This window comes from Phocoena phocoena, chromosome 9 (assembly GCF_963924675.1).
Source record: "Phocoena phocoena chromosome 9, mPhoPho1.1, whole genome shotgun sequence".
In the NCBI taxonomy this organism is placed as follows: domain Eukaryota; kingdom Metazoa; phylum Chordata; class Mammalia; order Artiodactyla; family Phocoenidae; genus Phocoena; species Phocoena phocoena.
In genome coordinates, this window is record NC_089227.1 from 22,954,094 (window position 1) to 22,974,140 (window position 20,047).

Consider the following 20,047-nt stretch of genomic DNA (forward strand, 5'->3'; position numbering starts at 1 on the left):
AGACAAATAATGGTGGTTGGGTTGGCCAACAAGTTCGTTCGGGTTTTTGTAACATTACAGGAAAACCCGAACGAACTTTTTGGCCAATCCAATATAAGTCACAATAAATTGTACTCGCAAGTATGACTCTTGGATTAAGGCATCCCTCTTCTACAGTGGGCTATACAATGACTGATTTTCCCACATCTTTTCTCTGTCTGAACTTCTGTAACTTTCTTTTGCAAAGCATGCAGGAATTATCATTTGACCTTTACTTGCTACAAATGCGTCATTAACCTTTGTTTTTCCTTCATTAGCTCAAGATAATTAAAGTAATACTGTTTGGCACAGGGTTAGTCCAAAACTCTTTTCGGGTCCATGTGACAGAAAGCAAACTCGTAACTGACTCATAGCTTGGAAATCAAGTTGAAATTGTCTTCAGTTCTGACTAGAGTGATATATTTTCTCCTTTTCCCAGGTCAGTCCTAGTTTATGCTTGTGCCCCCTTTAACTCTCAACAGTGTTTCCACTCTGGATGGTCAATTGTAATATGACTCCCTAAATATGACTATATCTAAAGGCTCAAGGGTTGCTGTCTGGCTTCTCTTATCCTAGTTTTCTCTCAGTGTTGCTTCCCTCTGTTTTGGCCCCATCCTTTAATGTTGTTTTCCATGATGTGATCATGGAAAATGACTTCTGTGGGCCAGATTTCACATTATGCTTTGAAGTGCTGTGATTTTTTTTTCTTGATAATCTTCACATAAAAGGCCAGGGAAAATCTCTGGCACCTAGATCTCATTCTTTTCTTGGAGGGAAAAAAAAAAAAAATCAGTGTATCCAAAGTGATTATTTTGTTAAGTTTTTAGTATATTTTATGTATATTATATATAAATATGTTTACATATATTAATTTGTAAAATGTTCTGTTTGATGGTTTGTATAAGATGTATAAGCATAGGGAATTTTACTCTCAAACACAGCTCGGATTGGCCTGCTGGAAACACATGGCCCTTTCTTTGGATAGGGGGTCTAGTGATTGACAGCCAAACCAGATAGAGTGATGGATGGATAGATTCTCAAGCAAGGTACAGTGTTTGGCACTTGCTTGAGTATCTCAGGACCTATAAACACAAACTCAAATATAGATCCTGAAATTCAGTTAGATAGAAGCATTCAGATGACTCAGCATTTCTTAAATTATTCTTGTTATACAAATAAAAACACTGAATTAAAATTTCTTGCAGCAAACTTGTAGACCCCGAAGCGTATACTTGTGGCCCCCAGTCCTCTATCCTTCCTTACCCTCACCGTGTGAGTCTTGAGACTCGACTCGAAGAAACATTGATCTCTCAGTTCAATTAGTTACTTCTGTGGTCTCTTTGACTAGGCTGCCAGGAAAAAGCTTCCTGTGTTGCCCACAATTCTCCTTTCTTTTGTCCTACGTGGATGCTAGAGTAATCGTGTGTGTGTAATCATCCTGGTGCAGTGTAATAGTGTGATCCCCATCTCAGACATGAATGGCTCGGGGAGTAATTTTATGGGGAGTTAATATTTGGAGAAAGGGGATCATTTGGGGGAATCTAGATTCTGCTGTTTACAGTCATTATTTTTATATCCCAGAATGTCAGATATAGCCTATAAATACATATATATTTATATAAATGTAAGTCCACAGTTTCTCACGGCTGAATAATAAAGATTTCTAGACTGTTCTCATGTTGGGGAATAATAATTAAAAACAAAGTCTTCTCCCAACCCAGAAATCATCTTCACAAAGGTAGTGGAGAAAGAAAACATTTTTTTATTGAATGGATTGCATCACAAGCAGTCCATTAAGAGACTGCAAGACAGAAAGGTATGTCATCCACTTAACATAGCCAAGCTGATTCAACCGGTTACGTACATGTTTTCGAGATAAATGACAACTAGTCCCTAAATGAGAGGCTTTACAACACCTTATGTCACACACAGTTCATCCTAACTTTGCCTGGTAATTGAGGTAACCATCTTTTAGCTAATTGACCTTATCCAGAAGAGAAACAAACTTATCTTATGACGAGGTAGTTTTGCAACTTGGAGCAAGACCCCCACCCGAGGTAGACTCGTACCTACCTGCAGAAACTGGAAGATAGGGGTGCTATCTCCTGTGATGTTTACCTTTCAAAGAGATGGTTCTCAGGTTCTTGAGAAAGATATTCTTGATCATGAAGCTGACAAAAAAGGCCTGTTTAGTTTTCAAAAGGGTATACAGTTGTCCCTTGGTATCTGCAGGGGATTGGTTCCAGGACCTGCCACAGATTCAGCTAACCTCAGACTGTGTAGTGCTTTATGAATTTATTGGGGAAAAAAAAAAAATCCACGTATATGTGGACCCATGCAGTTCAAACCGAGGTTGGTGAGGGTCAACTGTATATACATTTCAAAGAGAGGAGAAAGCACTTACATTTACAATTTTTCTAAAGTAAATGTCCTAAGAAAAAGGGAGGGAAATTTTCCTTTACTTTCAAGGGGGATAATTAAGCCTCTTATCTTTAATTAGTATTTGCCCTTGCATCCTCTGTATTTGCTTCTATCTTAAAAATAAGGACCTTGATCTTACTAATCTTACAGTAGCATTATGATAAACAGAAGCGACTTTAAATGCACTTGTAAATTTGGTTTTATTCCAGTTTAAACTGAACTGTAATTTAGTCTTATTGAACGTAAAAATGGTTCAGTTGTACGTAAAAGTTGGGTGTTTTTAAAAGTGGAGTAGTGGCGTCAGGAATTCAGCATAAGGTGACTTCGACAAAATCACCGTTTTAATGCCGAACAGCCTTGATGTTAGGGAGCTGAAACCAGGAAATAAATGATATAAATGTGAACCCAAGCGAAGTTGGATAAAGAATATTCTTGCGGGGGGTGGAGTATGTGTTTTCTGGGGTCAGAGGTGTTTTCTTTTTTCTTTGAAACCTCGCCACAGTTAAAATTCCAAATTTCTCTAGACTGCCCCTCAACAGAAATCAGGGGTGAGCACGATTTGATTATCATTTTTATAATGGTAACTTATATAATTCTGTTCAAGGACTTGTAATCTAGCCACGGGGTTACTTTACTTAGACCGTGATTTGTTTTTAGTCTTTCCCCTCCCTCACCCTTCTACTTGTCCTCACTTGATATATTTTGCTTTGCCGAGCCCTGTTAATAAGCGGCCCTGCGTGTGTAGCCCAGAGCCGCAGGTGGGTCCCTGTCCGTGTTACTGTGGTGATGCTCCTTTGCCCTCCCATTATCTGTGTGGTGCATTATCAGGTGCCCGGCTCCACTTCACACACCTGCTGGGCTCAGTATTTACTCTCAGATATGCAGTTTTCCATCTGCCACTTCCTCCTTAAAGAGAGGTCTGGGGGATCCCCCTCAGTGGCTTTATGGTTCCTGGCCCACTGTGGCGACACTGCACACATTCTTGCCCTGGGGAGCTACATCCTCCCTTCCCACTACCCTAAAGTCTCGTTCATTTCACAGCGACCAGCTTGTCAACGGTTACTTTACAGGCCACCTAGTCACCTTGACCATCTCAGCTTTGTGACCGCAGCGGTCCCACGCTTTGATCTTGCCTGACTGATACGTGTTACATATTCCTTGTTTCTTCTTGAAAGAAGGGTACTCTCACTCTTTTAATCTTGCCTGTGGATTGAACTGAAAAGCAGTAGCTGCCTAGCCGAATACTGCTAGGAAAATTTACCCTTTTCTCCTTTCTCCTGCCTCCACTACCCCTGAGGGGTTTTTTGTTTGTTTGTTTGTTTTGTTTTGTTTTTTTTACAATATTGCTTCCTGTCAGTCTCTCAAACAGGACTGTGCTGACTGAGATTTCTGGAGGACAACCTTTAACTCTTCCTGTACACTATGTGGAAAGAATACCAGTGTTTAGAATGCTGGGACCATAACCGTGCAGCGTTTCTAATTTTCCTATTAGGAGTCTCTGCATGGAAGTAAGAATTGAAAATTCTAATTCTAATTATATAAACTGCTAAATTATGAAAGTTTTTTCCCCAGTATTTCTGTCTTTAGGAAATCTGGTCCACAGAGAGTACCTTGTCTAACTAGCAAAGAAATTAGGTAGAAATCCAGCCAGTAACACTGCCATCTCCACTCTTTAATATTAAACATATTTCAGGATTTTTTGGAACCTCAAACCATTGACTAGATGCTCACTTTGGAGTAAGCTCAATGTCCCATGTCACCAACTATTATTCTATGAGACAGGAAGTGAGTTAGAATTTAAAGATAATGTCTAACATTAGGAAAACTTGCTTTTTTCTCATTAAGATTTAAAAATTCTCATCTGCATCCATAGAGTTCAGCTGGTAACCATCTTATTCTTTACTATTTCTGATTTTCCCCTTGTACGGCTCTCAGACCTCACGAGCTTGTATCATGTGAGCCTTTCTCTGAACCTCTGAGTTGTTTCACTAACAGAATGGGCCATGGGTGGCTGGTCATCGAAGCTCACTGTGCATGTGGAATCACCACCCCGTGAATGGATGCTGGGATCTAAAATGTCCTATCGGCAAAACACGGCTGCTGCTGAGTCAACTTGCCGTGCCCTGGAAGCACAGAGGCCCCCTTGAAGATAGCCCTGCGGGAAACTGCCGAGGGTGTGTTACTTGGGTGGGCTTCTCTTGAATTAGAGAAATGTGTGAGCCATAATGGCTACAATTGTGCTTTTCATAGAGCCAAGTATATGGCTTGTTGATTAATATATAATGGGTTGTTTATCTTGGAGTTGTTTGTATTGGCAGATGCCCTGCCAAGATTCAAAGGCTGTCTGTAGATGAATAATGCCCTCATTGTTTATTCAGTGCCTGCTTTTCTACTTAATATGCAGCTATCTTGGGAAATTTTCTTGAATATCAAATCACAAGTAAAATTTAAGCAGTTTCCCCCCCAGGTTTTCAAATAGGCCGTTTAACTATGACTTATTCTCAGACGCCTCTGATGATTTGGATGTGTGTAGCTGGAGGGGGAAGGGGAGAAGGGAATGAGGCCCAGAAGTTTGCCGTCTAACTGATCTACCACAGATAGCTTGAATACATTCAGGTACATTTCTGGTTGATTGTGTGTCTAGCACAGGTTAGCTGCTGAGCATTCAAGTAGAAAATGTTCAAAGGGATCATAGCGGGAGTGGGTCAGGAAAGACTGAGGGAAGGGGGTAGGTTTGGTGGTTGATACAGCATCACCAGTGGAGCTCTAGGAAGCAGAGCAAATTACACTTTGGCAGGAGGAACAGTATGTTTGAAGATTGGTGGCGTCATCAGCAGTAGGTGTTGTCAGTACTATAAGTTCAGTGACACTGGAGCATAGAGCATGTAGCAGTGGCTCTGGAAAAATGGGAATATGAGGCCTAGACAATGAAAATCCTGAGCCCTGTCTCTCAGACAGAAATAACAGCTCCATGATCTGTAGCCCTGGTCAAAGACAGTATGAAGCCAAACAGTAGACTTGTCATACCTTCCTTGTTTTGTGTCCTGTGCTCAGATGTTCACAGTATCTAGAGGGCTCTAATTTTATAAAGGGCCATTCTGTTAGTGATATTTTCGTGTTACGATGGCATAATTCTAGAGACTCAAATTGTGAGGAGGTCATCAATATGTAGAGAGTGAAGGAGAGTTTTGAGAATGGGTTTATGACAGGGAATAAAGAAAAACATAGGGGGAGACATTTCTGCCATACCACCGCATCCCCAGTGTTAGCGAAGCATGCCGGCTGTGTGTCACTTGTTCAGTAATGGTGGCTGAGTATATAATGCGTGAGATAGCTATTTTATTATAACGTAATATTTAAAAATAATTTTCGTGGTTTCTTGGCACCACTGGTCTGTCCACTTCACATGAGGCAAAGGTTGAAATTATGATAGTTGGCCAGACAGTTAAACATCTTCCAGTGGGGAGCAAAATCTTGAGTAAAATTTATTTATACTGCTTCAGTGTAAGCTATAGAAGAAAGAATTTTTTTAATACTTAAGGGAATACATTAAAAACATCGATGAAAGCATTTTTTTTTTAGCTGAGTTTAAGGATTATGATGTAATAAACAGATGGGACTTATTTTTAAGAAATTTTCTGTATGTTTGGAAACCAATAAAGATCATTTTGATATAAAAAAATTCAATCACAGATGTAAAAAACAAACTTGGGGGAAGTGGCGGGGGAGATTGGGATTGATATATACACACTACTATATATAAAATAAATAAGGGCCTACTGTATAGCACAGGGAACTCTACTCAATACTCTGTAATGACCTATATGGGAAAAGAATCTAAAAAAGAGTGGATGTATGTATATGTATAACTGATTCACTTTGCTGTACAGCAGAAACTGACACAACAGTGTAAGTCAACTATACACCAATAAAATTTTTTTAAAAATTAACTGTAAGAGACAGAGAGAGAGAGTGTGTGTTGGGAGTTGGATATACATAAGTGATAAAATTAGAAATCCCTCATTTATTTCCCTTTTTTTAGGTGCTGGTGAATCTGGGAAAAGTACAATTGTGAAGCAGATGAAGTAAGTAGATTTAAAACATTAAATTTTTTTATGTTTAGTGTACTGTTCCATCAAAGGAAGTAAGCGTTAACTTTTCTCTTTTTGTCTTGTTAGAATTATCCATGAAGCTGGTTATTCAGAAGAGGAATGTAAACAGTACAAAGCAGTGGTCTACAGTAACACCATCCAGTCAATTATTGCTATCATTAGGGCCATGGGGAGGTTGAAGATAGACTTCGGTGACTCGGCCCGGGCTGTAAGTTCCTCAAGTCCTTGGAGCAGACCTGATGAGTAAAAAAACAACTTGCATGATTAACACCATATTGTATAACATAGATTTATCAACTGTCTCAGGACCAGAAGGATGGTAGTGAGTGAAGTAGATCAGAAGCTTTAGAAGTGAGTGAACTAAGAATACGCAGGTTTGCGTGATCTTCCCTTTAGAGCTAGAATACTTTCCTTATCCATAAGGTGATTGGGACCTTTCAATATCCATTGCAGTGTTTTCTATATAACATGGCATATTGGGCACCTCTGTATCTCCATAGCAGTTTTTAGTAGTTACTGCTGAGTTTAGTATACTGCCTACACTGGCATTCTTCAGAATTTGTTTTTGTGATCTGGAGTGCTGAGATGATCTAATTATTTGCGTTCATGCCCAGACTAAAAAGCAGTCTAGTCTCAGATAATGAAAACAGTATACACGTTTGCTGATCTTTGGAATCAGAAAATACTGGCTGTTAGAAAACATCTTTCAGAATTTCACAGCTAGGACCTTAGGAGACAAGCTAGTTTCACCTCTTTATTTCATCAGTAAAGAAACTGGAACCCAGGACATTACATGAAGGAAAGATTACCACACGGTGGTAACCAATGCAGTGTGCCTGTGCTTCCTTGTTTGGCCCAATGTGTAACTTATTTTCAGTTTGATTGGAAGTAGCCCCAGCCAGTCCATAGGGTATTTTCTTTTTCTCCTTTTCCCCCAGTCCCAGTTTGCTTGCTTAATCTGTTTATTTCAAGTTTTATTATTATTTTATTATGGTTTAATTCTTCACTGATTCTTTTTTTAATAACTGATGTAAAACTTGACCTTCCCAGAAACCTTTAACTGAATCTCTAGATTAATTTTTAATGTTTTTGTACAAAGTAGATTTATTATTACTGCTACTACTGTTACCCCTTTTTATAGTTCCCTTTTATTTTTATGTGTTCAATATGTGTGTGCTATCTCCCTGATAATACTGTGAAGATTTTTTGCACAGAGACCGTAACTTGTTGTCCTCTTAATCTCTGCTAGGTTTTTATTTTTACATAGAGGCTCAATTTGTGCTTAACAGGGAAAAAAATGAATGAAAGCAACAGTAGAGAACATACATTGGAGAAATCTGTAAAGCAAATCTGGTTTATTTTTTATAAGTTAATCTAATATTTCTTTATAAGTTGCTAGGCCATATTAATTTACTAAGCTTTTCCTTTTAAACAGATTAAAAAGCTTAGTGTGATGAATTAAAATTTTCAAATAGATTTCAAGATCATTTTTGATACTAATTCATAGCATTCTTCTAAATTATCTGAAATAAGATTTGATCATATCCAGACAGTTTTTGCCTTGTCAGTACTATGCATTCAGGCTGTAACTTACTCATTTATCTTTTATTCATTCAGCAAATTTTTTTTGAGCTCTTAGTCTTACACAAAAGAGAGCTACCCTATGATAAAGAATTGAATAAATTGTACTCTAATTCCAATTCATGTGTACAGTATTCTGTGTTCAGATCTTACATGTGATTATTAGAGAGGTTTTTGTAGCCTCCATTGTATGAGGTAATGATGGGTCGATGCAAGCTGCTTTTTATGAGGTCTTTTTATTTTCATATTTTTCTCTCAAGGAATATTGTCATTTTCTGTTCTTTTTGGGGCAGATTTGGGCTGTTTCAGGACTGACTGGAAATAACTGCTCTCTCACCACAAGCTTTTTTTTAAAACTGGTTTTCTGATGCTTTGGAATCTACATGGGGGCCTGAGCTGGTCATTTTTGCTTCACTGGTTCTAGTTTCACCCACTCTTTTTAGGCTCTCTCTAGCTGTCCCTGGGTCCCTTGTTTTCTTCCTACCTTCCGACTGTTACTTCTGTTACCGTTAGCCATTGTTAACTCTTTCACATAAACACCTTCAGTCTCTCTCATTGGTTCTGATTGGTCTACTCCGTGTCTTTGTTGCCTTGCCTCTACGCAAATCTTGTTTTTCTATTTATTTTTTAATAAATGTATTTATTGGTGGCTGCGTTGGGTCTTTGTTGCTGCTTGCGGGCTTTCTCTAGTTGTGGCAAGTGGGGGCTACTCTTCGTTGTGGTGAGCAGGCTTCTCATTGTGCTGGCTTCTCTTGTGGAGCACGGGCTCTAGGTGTGCAGGCTTCAGTAGTTGTGGCACATGGGCTCAGTAGTTGTGGCGCGCGAGCTCTAGAGCGCAGCAGGCTCAGTAGTTGTGGCGCACGGGCTTAGTTGCTCCTAGGCATGTGGGATCTTCCCAGACCAGGGATTGAACCTGTGTCCTCTGCATCAGCAGGCGGGTTCTTAACCACTGTACCACCAGGGAAGTCTGCGAATTTTAAAATACTATGAGGCTATTGAAATTGTGCTGAGGAATACAAAGATGAATTAAACATGGTTTAGACAGGAGGAGGGGACTTTGAGCTTGGTATTGGAACATGTCTTAAGAGTTCTCTAGACCAAAACAAGGAAAAAGCATTCTAGAAAGAAGAAACAGTATAGAGAAAGGCTGAATATATTTCTTTTTCTACAGTATCAATTCCTGGAAGTATTAACCTTTTAAGTTGAAGGATAACCAGATATTTAAGTTTGATAGGTACCATAGTTTTTTCTGTTTTTAGAAAAAACACGAAGTGAATAATCTTTTCTAGCAACCGTGCATCAGTGTCAACTTTCCCAGAGTGTCATTAACTTAGATACATTAACATTTTAATTTTTTAATATCTTTCTTTTTTAGTTTTTATTTTCCTGATTTGTAGTGAGGTTGAGAATCTTGTCTTTTTGTGTCTCTTCTGTGGACTCCTCTTAGTATTCTTTACTCAGTTCTGTTAAATTCCTTGTTCTTTTCACACTGAATCTCTTTGAATATTAGGGATATTACTTCTTTATGTTTTACAGATGTTTTTATTCAGCATATTTCTTTTACTTTTTTGAAACAGTATTTTTCTTGTTACAGAACTTTTAATTTTCTTCAATCAGTTGTGAATTCTGTGTTTTGTGCCTTGTCAGACATTCTTCAGCTTACAGTTACTTTTAAAATATTATCTTCCTTTTTCTAAGTGGAATCTAAGTATATTTTATAATCTGATCATCTCTTGCCTACAACCATGTATTAAATACTCCATTCCTGAGTGACTTGAAAATGCTACCCTTAGCATTAAATTGAGTGTTTTTCTGAACTCCATTTTTTTTAATTGATATATTGTTTTCTTCCCTAGCTCAGTCACTTATTTTCATAATAAGATGGAAATAATAATAACATCCACCTTATAGGGTTCTGAGAAATAATGACAAGTCTTTACTACATGCCTTGGTCATAATCGATGCTCAGTAAATGTTTGTTATTGCTGTTGTTGTTTATAATGATTATACTACTATTATTTTTGTCAGAGTCACATTATTTTAGTTTCTCTTGCTTCATAGGATATTGGTATCTCGTAGGGTAAGTGCACCCATCCCATTGTTCTTTTTTAACCAAAATAGAAAGGCTATAATGCATTTCTCTTCCAGATAAGCTTGGGAATCAACTTAATTCCTCACATCCCTTTTGAAACAAACAAAAAAAGCCTGTCAGTATCTTGATTGGAATTACATTTTAATATGTAGGTTAACTGGGTGAGAACTGACTAAAAGATGTAAAATTTTAAGAGACAGTGACAATTTGCTGTGGTTTGCTTCGTATTTGGCAGCTACCAGATATGCAAAGCAGATTACACATTAGTTATTTAAAATGAGAGGAAACAAAACTGTTTTCAAGGCTGGCATAGAGCAATCAAAATTTGTGCCTAATATCCTTTCAAAACTCTTATAACGCGTGTAGTCAATCTGTGGATGACAGTTTATTGATAAATTATTTTGTTCTTAATAATGTACAGTTAGGGAAGTGTTGAACAGGGGCCTATCAACATGTCACTGCATCACTTAGAGTTGTGCTGCTCAGAGTGTGGTCCGTGGACAGTGCCTGCACACAGGCATGTGCACAGGTGAGTACAGAAGTAAAGGAAGGGATTAGACCAACTTTTACAGCAATTGACAGAGTAATTTATATGTTAACTCTGATAGTTTACAAAAATGTATTTATATTTTACGTCGTTTAAATGTTATTTTTCCAATAGTATTAGTTTTGAAAGATTGGAAATAAAAGGAAATGAAACAAATGAAACACAAGACAGATCTTTCATCCCAGAAAGCTTGAGAAGCACTTCCTTGGAATAAGCTGGGCTGTAAGGAACAGAAAACCTTGCCTAGAATTGACTTAAGCTCCCTTTCACCCCCAGACCTCAGCGTGCTCCTGCATAATGGCCACTTTTCTCTTCCTCTAACTTTAAAATCAATTTCATTATTTAGTTAGATTATGTCTCTGCCAGATTTGCCAGATTGCTTTTGAGAAAGGCTGTGTCAGTTTACTTTCCTAGCAGCAGTGCCTTTTCTTAGCACTCTGGGTAGCCAACATTTGGAGTCTGACATGTTTAAAATATTGGCTAATTTATTAGTAAGTCTTATTTTAATTTAACTTGCATTTTCAATTTTTTAATATAACTGTGCAGTTTTCCATTTCTTTATTGACTGTTTTTATTTCTCTATGTTAGTGGCTTATTTTATCCTTTATTCATCTACGGATTGGAGTCTTGGTGTTTTGATTATGTATTTGCTTCTTTGTATGTACTTGTATATTAACCCTTTGTCCACTAATGCAAATGTTCTCTCACATTTGGCTTATTGCCTTTAATCTTAGGTTGTCATTTAAAAATTTTTCCCCTATTATTTCTTCCATTGTGTTTAAATTTAGAAAACCTTCTCTCAACCAAAGATTTACTGAATATTTGTGCTATTTTAAAAGTTTTTTAGGGAGTGGATTTCAACATCGTTTCTATGTTAGTTTTTTAATCCCTCGGAAACTCTGTTGTATGCATGGAATAAGGAGCTGCATTATTTTTTTTCCTCTTCATATGGCTATCTAATTATTCACAAGTGTTTTTTTAATAATTGTATTCTTTCCTACTGATTTATTTTGCCACCTTTGTCATGTAAGTTCACATTTGGGATTTTTCTCCCCCTGTTGATCTGCATTAATACTAGATGTTCTACATATTGTATGTAGACTTTTAATATCTGATCATTTCAGCTCTCTGTCCCCAGTATTCTTTTTCAAAATGTTTCTAGTTATTTCTGCTTATCATTTTTCCAGATGAATGTTTGAATTATTTATAGTAGTAGTCTGGTTTATCATTGAGAACTAAGATGAAGAAGTTCTAATATTATGTTGTTTTTGATTCTGAGAAATACTGATTTATATATGTGACAAAGTGATACTAACCTTCATTTGAAATGTATTATATGCCTCCAGCACAGTATTTTTCTGCTTTGCTCAGTTCATGTATTATTTATTACGTTTGTCTATCTTTTCACAATAGGTTCTATTGTGCATACAAAGAAGAGTTTGTTTATTTTATTAATTTGAAAATTAAAGCTATAGTTATAAGATTCATATATATATATATACATAAAAGTTATATTTGTGTAACATACTTATTATAATTTCTCTTCTTGACATAATGAAGCTCATGCTCACTGCAGTTTAGTCAAAAATTTTGCCGTCTGCAATTTAGTTAAAATTAATTTAGATGATTTTACTTTTTTCCCCCACCTCTTCCCCCTTAAGCAGTGTTATGGGGGAAGAAAAGAAAAACAACTTCCTCTTTCCTTGCCTCAGTCATTTTTACTTTGGTTACAGTTGTGTTTTTAGAGAAAAAAAGTTTTACATTTGTTTATTTCTTAAAGCAATTCTTTAACATCTGGGATTAGCACCAGCCGCCGTGGAGAGGTGACTTCACTAAAGTTCTCAAGATTTCCTTACCAGTACACTAACTTTGGTGAAAGCAGTATAACTGGCTTAAATTTATAGGAGTGGGGCTTCCCTGGTGGCACAGTGGTTGAGAGTCCACCTGCCAATGCAGGGGACACGGGTTCATGCCCCGGTCCGGGAAGATCCCACATGCCACGGAACGGCTGGGCCCGTGAGCCATGGCCGCTGAGCCTGCGCGTCCGGAGACTGTGCTCCACAACGGGAGAGGCCACAACAGTGAGAGGCCCGCGTACCGCAAAAAAAAAAAAAAAAAAATTTATGGGAGTGATTGTACTACAGCTCTAGAAATGTGGTAGATTAAATATGACAGTAATTCTCATTGTATGTGGTGTTCGGTATTGTTGCCTGATGTTATTAATGAAATAATTATCCTAAACCATTGAAACTAAGGATTTCTGTACCTGTATCAATCGTGACATCAGTACATTATCCCTGTGGTCAGAAATCCAAAGGTGCACTATTTTTTTTGACACTCCTTTATCATATTACTTAGACTCTATTGTAGAAGGGCTTTCTGATGTTTTCTATTGAAACGCTCATCTAGCCTTTGCTTAACAATTTCAGTCTCTCACTCTCCCTCCTTTTTTTGTGTTTTTGGATAGCTTTGGTTGTGAAAAAGTGTTCTTACTGAATTGAAATCTGGTATCGTTTGCCCTCAGAATTCTTTTTTTCTGTTCTGTACCTAAGCACAAAGTCAGTTCTTTCTTACCGTTGATGATTCCTGATATATCAGAAGACAGCCATCATGGTCCCTCAAGGTCCTCTCTTCCCCATAATTCTCACAAAATAGGTGACGGCTTCAAATAAAATGTGTTGTCACTAACTAACAGGTGCTCCCTGACCGAGAAGAGGCTATTATGTGTCTCTTGACAGGATAGCATTTTGTATCTCCTTTCTGAGTTCCCCAAACATGCAGTTATATGAACTAGAATTTACATTCTTCAAACCATCTTATTTTCATTTAGTTCTCAGTCATATGAAAACATACTGACTCGGCTACATCCGAGGATTTTTTCCCTTGCTACTTGCAAATAATTGCCTGGCAAATAAATTTCTTTTTAACACTACAGAAAGAGTTCCTGTAAACTGCTTTACTTACCTATAGCCCTTTAGTAATCCCTACCCTTTTTCGACACTATGTCATACTGTTTTAGTACACTCAAGTTTGTCTTTCTTTCTTAAATGTTCTTAAGTAACATTTTAAATGAATCTTGAAAAGACTTCAGTCCATGACAAGATAGGATTATTGTCATCATTCTGCAGTTGTCAGATTTATCTTGTCTTAGGCAGTGGCTGCTTAGTAATTGTTGACTAATACGTGGGGTTGGGTGACTAATTACCTGCGGAACTTTAAATATATTGCACAATCTATGTCTCAGGTTCTTTTTAAACAAAACAAAAAATTAGGTAGAATAATTTCTAAAGTACCTTCCTGCTTAAATTTATTACTTAAAGCTCATCTGCAGACATCTGAATGTCCTGCTAATGACATGGAGAGGAGTATTCCAGTTCGTTTTTTAAGGAAAAGAGGCTTCTTTACATTTTGTGAAGAGGAGACATTTTTGAATGCCGCAGTTTATAAATAGAGCTTCTACAGTTTCCCAGGTCTCTTCTTCAGGCTTCTTTCCTGGAAAGTTTGAAGAGAACGTGATCTTATGACCCATATCAGAGGGCATTAGTCTTTTCTGTCAACACATTTTATGGAGATTGAATAAATATATCATAATGAAAGCTCATTTTAAAGCTCACTTAAGTGAAAAGCACTTTTCTAAAATGGTTGGAGAAAAGTATGTTTGATGTCACTTAAAAATAAAAATAACCAAATTTAGAAATTTCTCATAAGTCATTTGGAAAATTGAATAACTGTTTACTGGAATTCGGTAAATGGTGCTAAAAATGACTTGAAATTGTGTTCTGTTGGGGTTTATTAAGGACATGGTACAAGTGTTACTTGCTTGCATGCATTTCTCTTGTGATTTACTAAAAAGGGAAACATATGCTTGAATAATAACGTTCCCATGCTGAGTGACTTAATTATTTCTCACGATGGGTTCCATCTGAAAAGAAAATGTTTCACAAACTGGCAGTAAATGAATTTATATTGTCAGCTAGTACCCTCTGCTAGCCTATGTCACCAAATGCTTCCCTTCTGTATGCCTTATCATAATGTGTGCCATCACTTTATAAAGAGCTACTACACCACATTGGAAAAAATGCCCCTAGAGAAAAATTATGGACTGTATCCAGTTAACATAAAGCTGCATATCTCAGGCCAGAAAGAATCTTTGTGAAGATGGTAACTTCACATATCCCTTACTTTTGTATTAACTGTGTTATTACCTGAAGATTCGAGTTGTGTTATAGAGCACTGTAGCTACTACCTATATATGGCTACTGAGTATTTGACATGTGTCGACTTGAGATGCATTGTCCGTATAAAAGAAACACCACATTTCAAAGACTAAATACCTATAGTAATATGAAATATCTCAAGTTTATATTGATTACATTTTGAAATGATATTTTATATACAGGTTAAATAAATATATTGTTACAGTTAATTTTACTTTTTTTTTTTTTTACACTTTTTAAAATGTGCTATTAGAAAATTTAGAATTGTGTCAGTGGCTCATATCTCTTTTGGACAACACTGACCTAGTGGGCTTGATTAACTATGGATCAGAATAACTAAATATTGTAGCCTCAAAACTTAAGCAAAATTTAATTAAATTTATGTGTAGTATTCCTTCATTTAAAAACTTTGCATGCTCTCTTCTGTATGTGTCATGAGTATTTCTACTCCAGAGCTGTGTTTATTTTGTTTCCTTGCCTGGATTAGCAGACAGCTATCCCCATCTCCTGGCCCATTGATTTTAAGGTATACATACTTTAAGGTCTTCTGAAAAATCTCACACCATTCTGTGGAACTATTCTTGCTTTATCCCACATTGATTTCTCCCTTCTCTGAACTTATTTTGCATCTGTGAAGTATATCACAAAGCTAACATTTAATTAGATTCTAAAAATAACCTCTAATGGTGTTAATGTGTTTTTTAGATTAGAAACATTTTGGTAAGGGAGAGGCAAAGCATACATTCTTCTGTTTTCTCAGAAGGGTACAACAGACTGTCAGTGGGTAGTTGGTTAATATATTCTCTCATGAGCTGCAAGTGTCGTCATTCTTTCAGCTCCTTAGTGCCTTGACAGCTGTTACTAATATCACAAAACATGGACTCATGATTTAAGATTATGCTTTTTTGATTAAGCCAATTTTTTAAGTGGTTCTTTTAGAGAAATCCAAGTTATGACACCAATAAAAGGCATAAAGGAAATTCACTATTGCACTTTTTGTAATCTATAATATACTTTATCTGTAGTGTCTGCCTTTTTACTTTTTAAATAAAAATGGACTTTGAATCTTCAGGACGATGCCCGCCAACTCTTTGTGCTTGCTGGCGCTGCTGAGGAAGGTTTTATGACTGCAGAACTTGCTGGAGTTATAAAGAGATTGTGGAAAGACAGTGGTGTACAAGCCTGCTTCAACAGGTCCCGAGAGTACCAGCTTAATGATTCTGCAGCATAGTAAGTAATCATAACTTCAGAACTACACTATCATGAATAATTACTTGGAAGTCAGGTATACCTCCAGGTCACTTTTAATGCAGAGTTGGCTGACACATTCTTATACAACTCAGGATATTTAGGATGACAGTATTTCAAAACTTCTGTCTTTTTTATGTGTGTGTGTAGGTAGCAAGGCTCATATTTCCCTTGTGTTCAAAAGTTGTCTCAAGGGACTCATGTAACTAATTGAAACATGCAGAATGGAGCTGTTTCCAGTATATTTCCAAGAAAGTAATTGGAACTTGCCAAAATTCACTCTGAATTTGGGTGTATCTCTAGTTTACCTGGGGCTAGCCAAAGGGGAGGGTAACTGATTTGTGTGCTTTTTGTTTACTAAGTGCCTGAGAAGTTACTTGTCCAGTGACAGACACAGAGTACTCAGTGACACAGAGTACTCAGGTAAATGATTTAGTTGAAAGTTGTCAACTGTATGTGCCCTGTTGCATTGGACATTGTTTACAGATATCTAAGTCTAGTTTTTTAGAAGAAAAACCTGCCCTGATTTTCCAGGTGGTGGCTCCAGAAAAGTCTATAAAGGAAGTTTTGATAAAACCTAATCAGGGAGCTTTCTGTTTGATGATCCACGTAGAATTTAAAAAAAAAAAAAAAAAAATCAAGGATTTGTGTCCGTTACTTGGCGCACACACTCAGAAATGTCAAAGATGATATGACTAGAAACATGTGCCTTGCACTCATTTTACTTTCCAAACTTACTCAGTTTTCTTGACAGAGCTGTTGGCTCTTAGGAACACAAGTGAGGATTAAATAGAAGATGACAGGTATTAGAAGGTCCAGGTAAATACACCTAGTTTGCCACAGTGGAAAACCAACGGGTTGTGGCTCCTGAGGACCGTATTATCGTATAGCATGTCATGTATTGCACGTCAGAGTACTCAGTGTTAGGTAAATGATTTAGTGTGAATGAATAAGTAATACAAATTACTGTGTAACCCGTCACAGTTTTTATAGTGCTATATTTCTCAATATGTATTTTTAGTGTTTTACAAGTGTATAAACATATAAATTATTACATACATAGTTTATATATGTGTATGTAACATCTTCTTATCGCTGTGTAGCCCATCTCTCCAACTGGTGTCCTCACTTCTACAAGGAAATAGTCTTCGACTCAATGCGTAGGCCTTTGACTCCCTGTTAGGTATTCGTGATGTGATGTATTTTTTTCCATACTACTCACAGATTTACATTTATTTTGAGGTGATTTGACTTATGTTGCGACTGTCTGATTCTTTTTTTATCTTTGCCACTGCACTGTAAATTCAGGAAGGTCTGTTTTTTCCCAGTGTTGTATCTCCATTGCCTGATACATGGTCATCACGCAACATGCCCTTAAATTAGTAAACCAAACTTTACAGAAGCCAGAAGAGAAAATTAGAAAAAAAATTCTTAGGGCAAGGACACAGCTCTTAGTGCACCATACTTGCTTTGGCACCACCAGAACCTGCAGAAAGATCTAAGTGCAAGTCACTCACGGTGAGAAGGTTTCTCTGAGCTGAGCCCAGCAAGGGGAACTATTTGAATAATTAAGGGGTGGTTCTTAGGGACAATAGATTGAAGTTCCTTTCCCCCTATCTTTCTGGACCCCCCTCAGTATATTTACCAAGACCCTTTTTCCTGTGCACAGTGCTTGGACACGCTCTGAAAGAAACGTGTCACTTTGGCTCCCCGTTATTTCATTACTGGTCGTTCTGATCTTAAGATGGCAATAATGGAGCCATTTTTCAAGAATGAAGGAAATCATAAAAATCTTTTTTCCCTGTGGTAGTTACAAGCTATCTTGATTTCTGAATTCTTGACCGGAGATAGGGGATGCTGCCAAGCTGCCCATTATGACCATCTGACCACCAATTTACATTTTAAATTTGTGATCTTTTAAAACAATTGGAGTTTTTCACAGTGCCTGTTTTTCTTTTTTGTCTTGTTGAAATATAAATGTGCATTATTTTTAGAGGCTAATAGAACTATAGCAGTTTTAAGCAAAGAAATGTACATAGAAGTAATCAGTAAATTTTAAATAAGAATAGCTCACTATTTCAAAGGGACAATTAGTAAAATCTAGCCATGGCCTGTTTGTTTGTTTTTTAAGTCAGGTTTTCTTACAATAAGGTGAATGTTATATATATGGAACTAAAAACACAGATGAAGTACTAGGGGATTATCACCAATGCAGTAATACATTGATTATTTTAAATTCAGTAAATATAATACAGATAACTCAAGCTATAATATCCATGTATTCTGGTATCAGCTTCTGGTATCAGCATCACATACATAGACTTAACTGTCTAAAACATTTTGATTACTAATTCACAGGATAGCCTTCCAACCCCATCTCCAGAAATAAAATATTTATTGAGCTCCTTTTGTTTGTAAGACCCCATTCTAAATGGCTAAGGAACAGTTTCAGAGGATAACATCAATTAAAGTTGCAAAAGTTGGTGCCTCTCTATAATAAACCTAGAGTATCGTCTAAATTATCTTGGACTCTTCCACTCTAGTATTAGAAAACACTCCAGTGATGCTGCCCACATTCAACTGACCTTAGGATTAATTCCATGCATAGCCTACTAGTGGACTTACTTTCTGAGATACAAGACGTGACTCTTCCTACCTCCACACTGTTCTACTGCTTTTCCTGATGTGAGTGACATTCCCTTTTATCCGTTGCACCTGTCAGATTTCTATTTATGCCCTTCACTATCCATGAAGCCCTCTTGAACCACTCAGGTTCACTTTAATCTCTCCATACCTGGACTGTAACATTATTGATTCTACTACATAAGTGGACACAAAATGAAAGAATTGCATGGTACGACACCACTACATTTTTATAGCACAACGTATTTTGCATCATTGGCAGAAAGTGTTGAATGAGTGACTGAAATCAATGAGAAGTAAAATATGAAAACTGATTCATAGAGGCAGTAAAATGTAGAGTATAGGAAGGAGCATGTGTCATGTTTTCCTGTATGTTACTTAAGGTTGGTTGAAAAGGAACAATATTGAATTCAGCCTTTGGCCAGAGGTTTCCTCACTACTTAGGAAGGCTTTCTGATTTCTCATCAAACGAATAATGTCTGGAACATAAACACAGTGCTACATCAAAGAAGTGTAATAAAGAGTTTTAAGGGACAAATTCATGGTGTGCCATGAGTTTGGATATTCATAAAGTTATTACTTTGTTTTCTTTTCCAACAAGGAGAATTACTAAAATATTTAAGGAACTTTGTGGCTGGAGAAGTATAAAAATTTTCATTTCTGTGAGAGTTGTGTAAGATATAGACTTAAAATTACATCATTCCACAGAAATATAAAAACTTCAGTAATCTGGAGTATTGCATGCATCAGAATGTTTTACTCTTTGGTTTAGATGATCTTTATTGACAGTGTTAGCTGTTAGCATATTGTTGTTTATTTTTTCAGCTATTTGAATGACTTGGACAGAATTGCACAACCAAATTATATCCCAACTCAACAAGATGTTCTCAGAACCCGGGTGAAAACTACAGGAATTGTTGAAACCCATTTTACTTTCAAAGATCTTCATTTTAAGTGAGTATCTTCAAAACATATGATTTATGAATTTAGATACAGAACACATTGTTTAAGGAAGAAAAGGTATACTAATAAAAGTTTTTAAATGTTTAGAGTTTGAAATTACAAAAAATGTTTCACACCTGATTGGACAAAAGAATTTTGGTCTGAAAGAGGTCAAGAAACATTCAGGAGGAATATTTTTATTTTTATTTAAGAAAAAATAGCCATG

The 20,047-nt window shown here is 36.8% G+C and overlaps 1 protein-coding gene across 1 annotated transcript in view; it reads left to right on the forward strand.

Annotated features, from left to right (window-relative positions):
* Positions 1-20,047, forward strand: part of GNAI1 (G protein subunit alpha i1) — an 88,866-nt gene that overhangs the window by 47,093 nt on the left and 21,726 nt on the right. The window contains exons 2-5 of the mRNA XM_065883789.1: positions 6,482-6,524; positions 6,618-6,759; positions 16,061-16,218; positions 19,705-19,833. Of these exons, the coding sequence (XP_065739861.1) occupies positions 6,482-6,524; positions 6,618-6,759; positions 16,061-16,218; positions 19,705-19,833 (472 nt within the window). The remainder of the gene's footprint in view (positions 1-6,481; positions 6,525-6,617; positions 6,760-16,060; positions 16,219-19,704; positions 19,834-20,047) is intronic.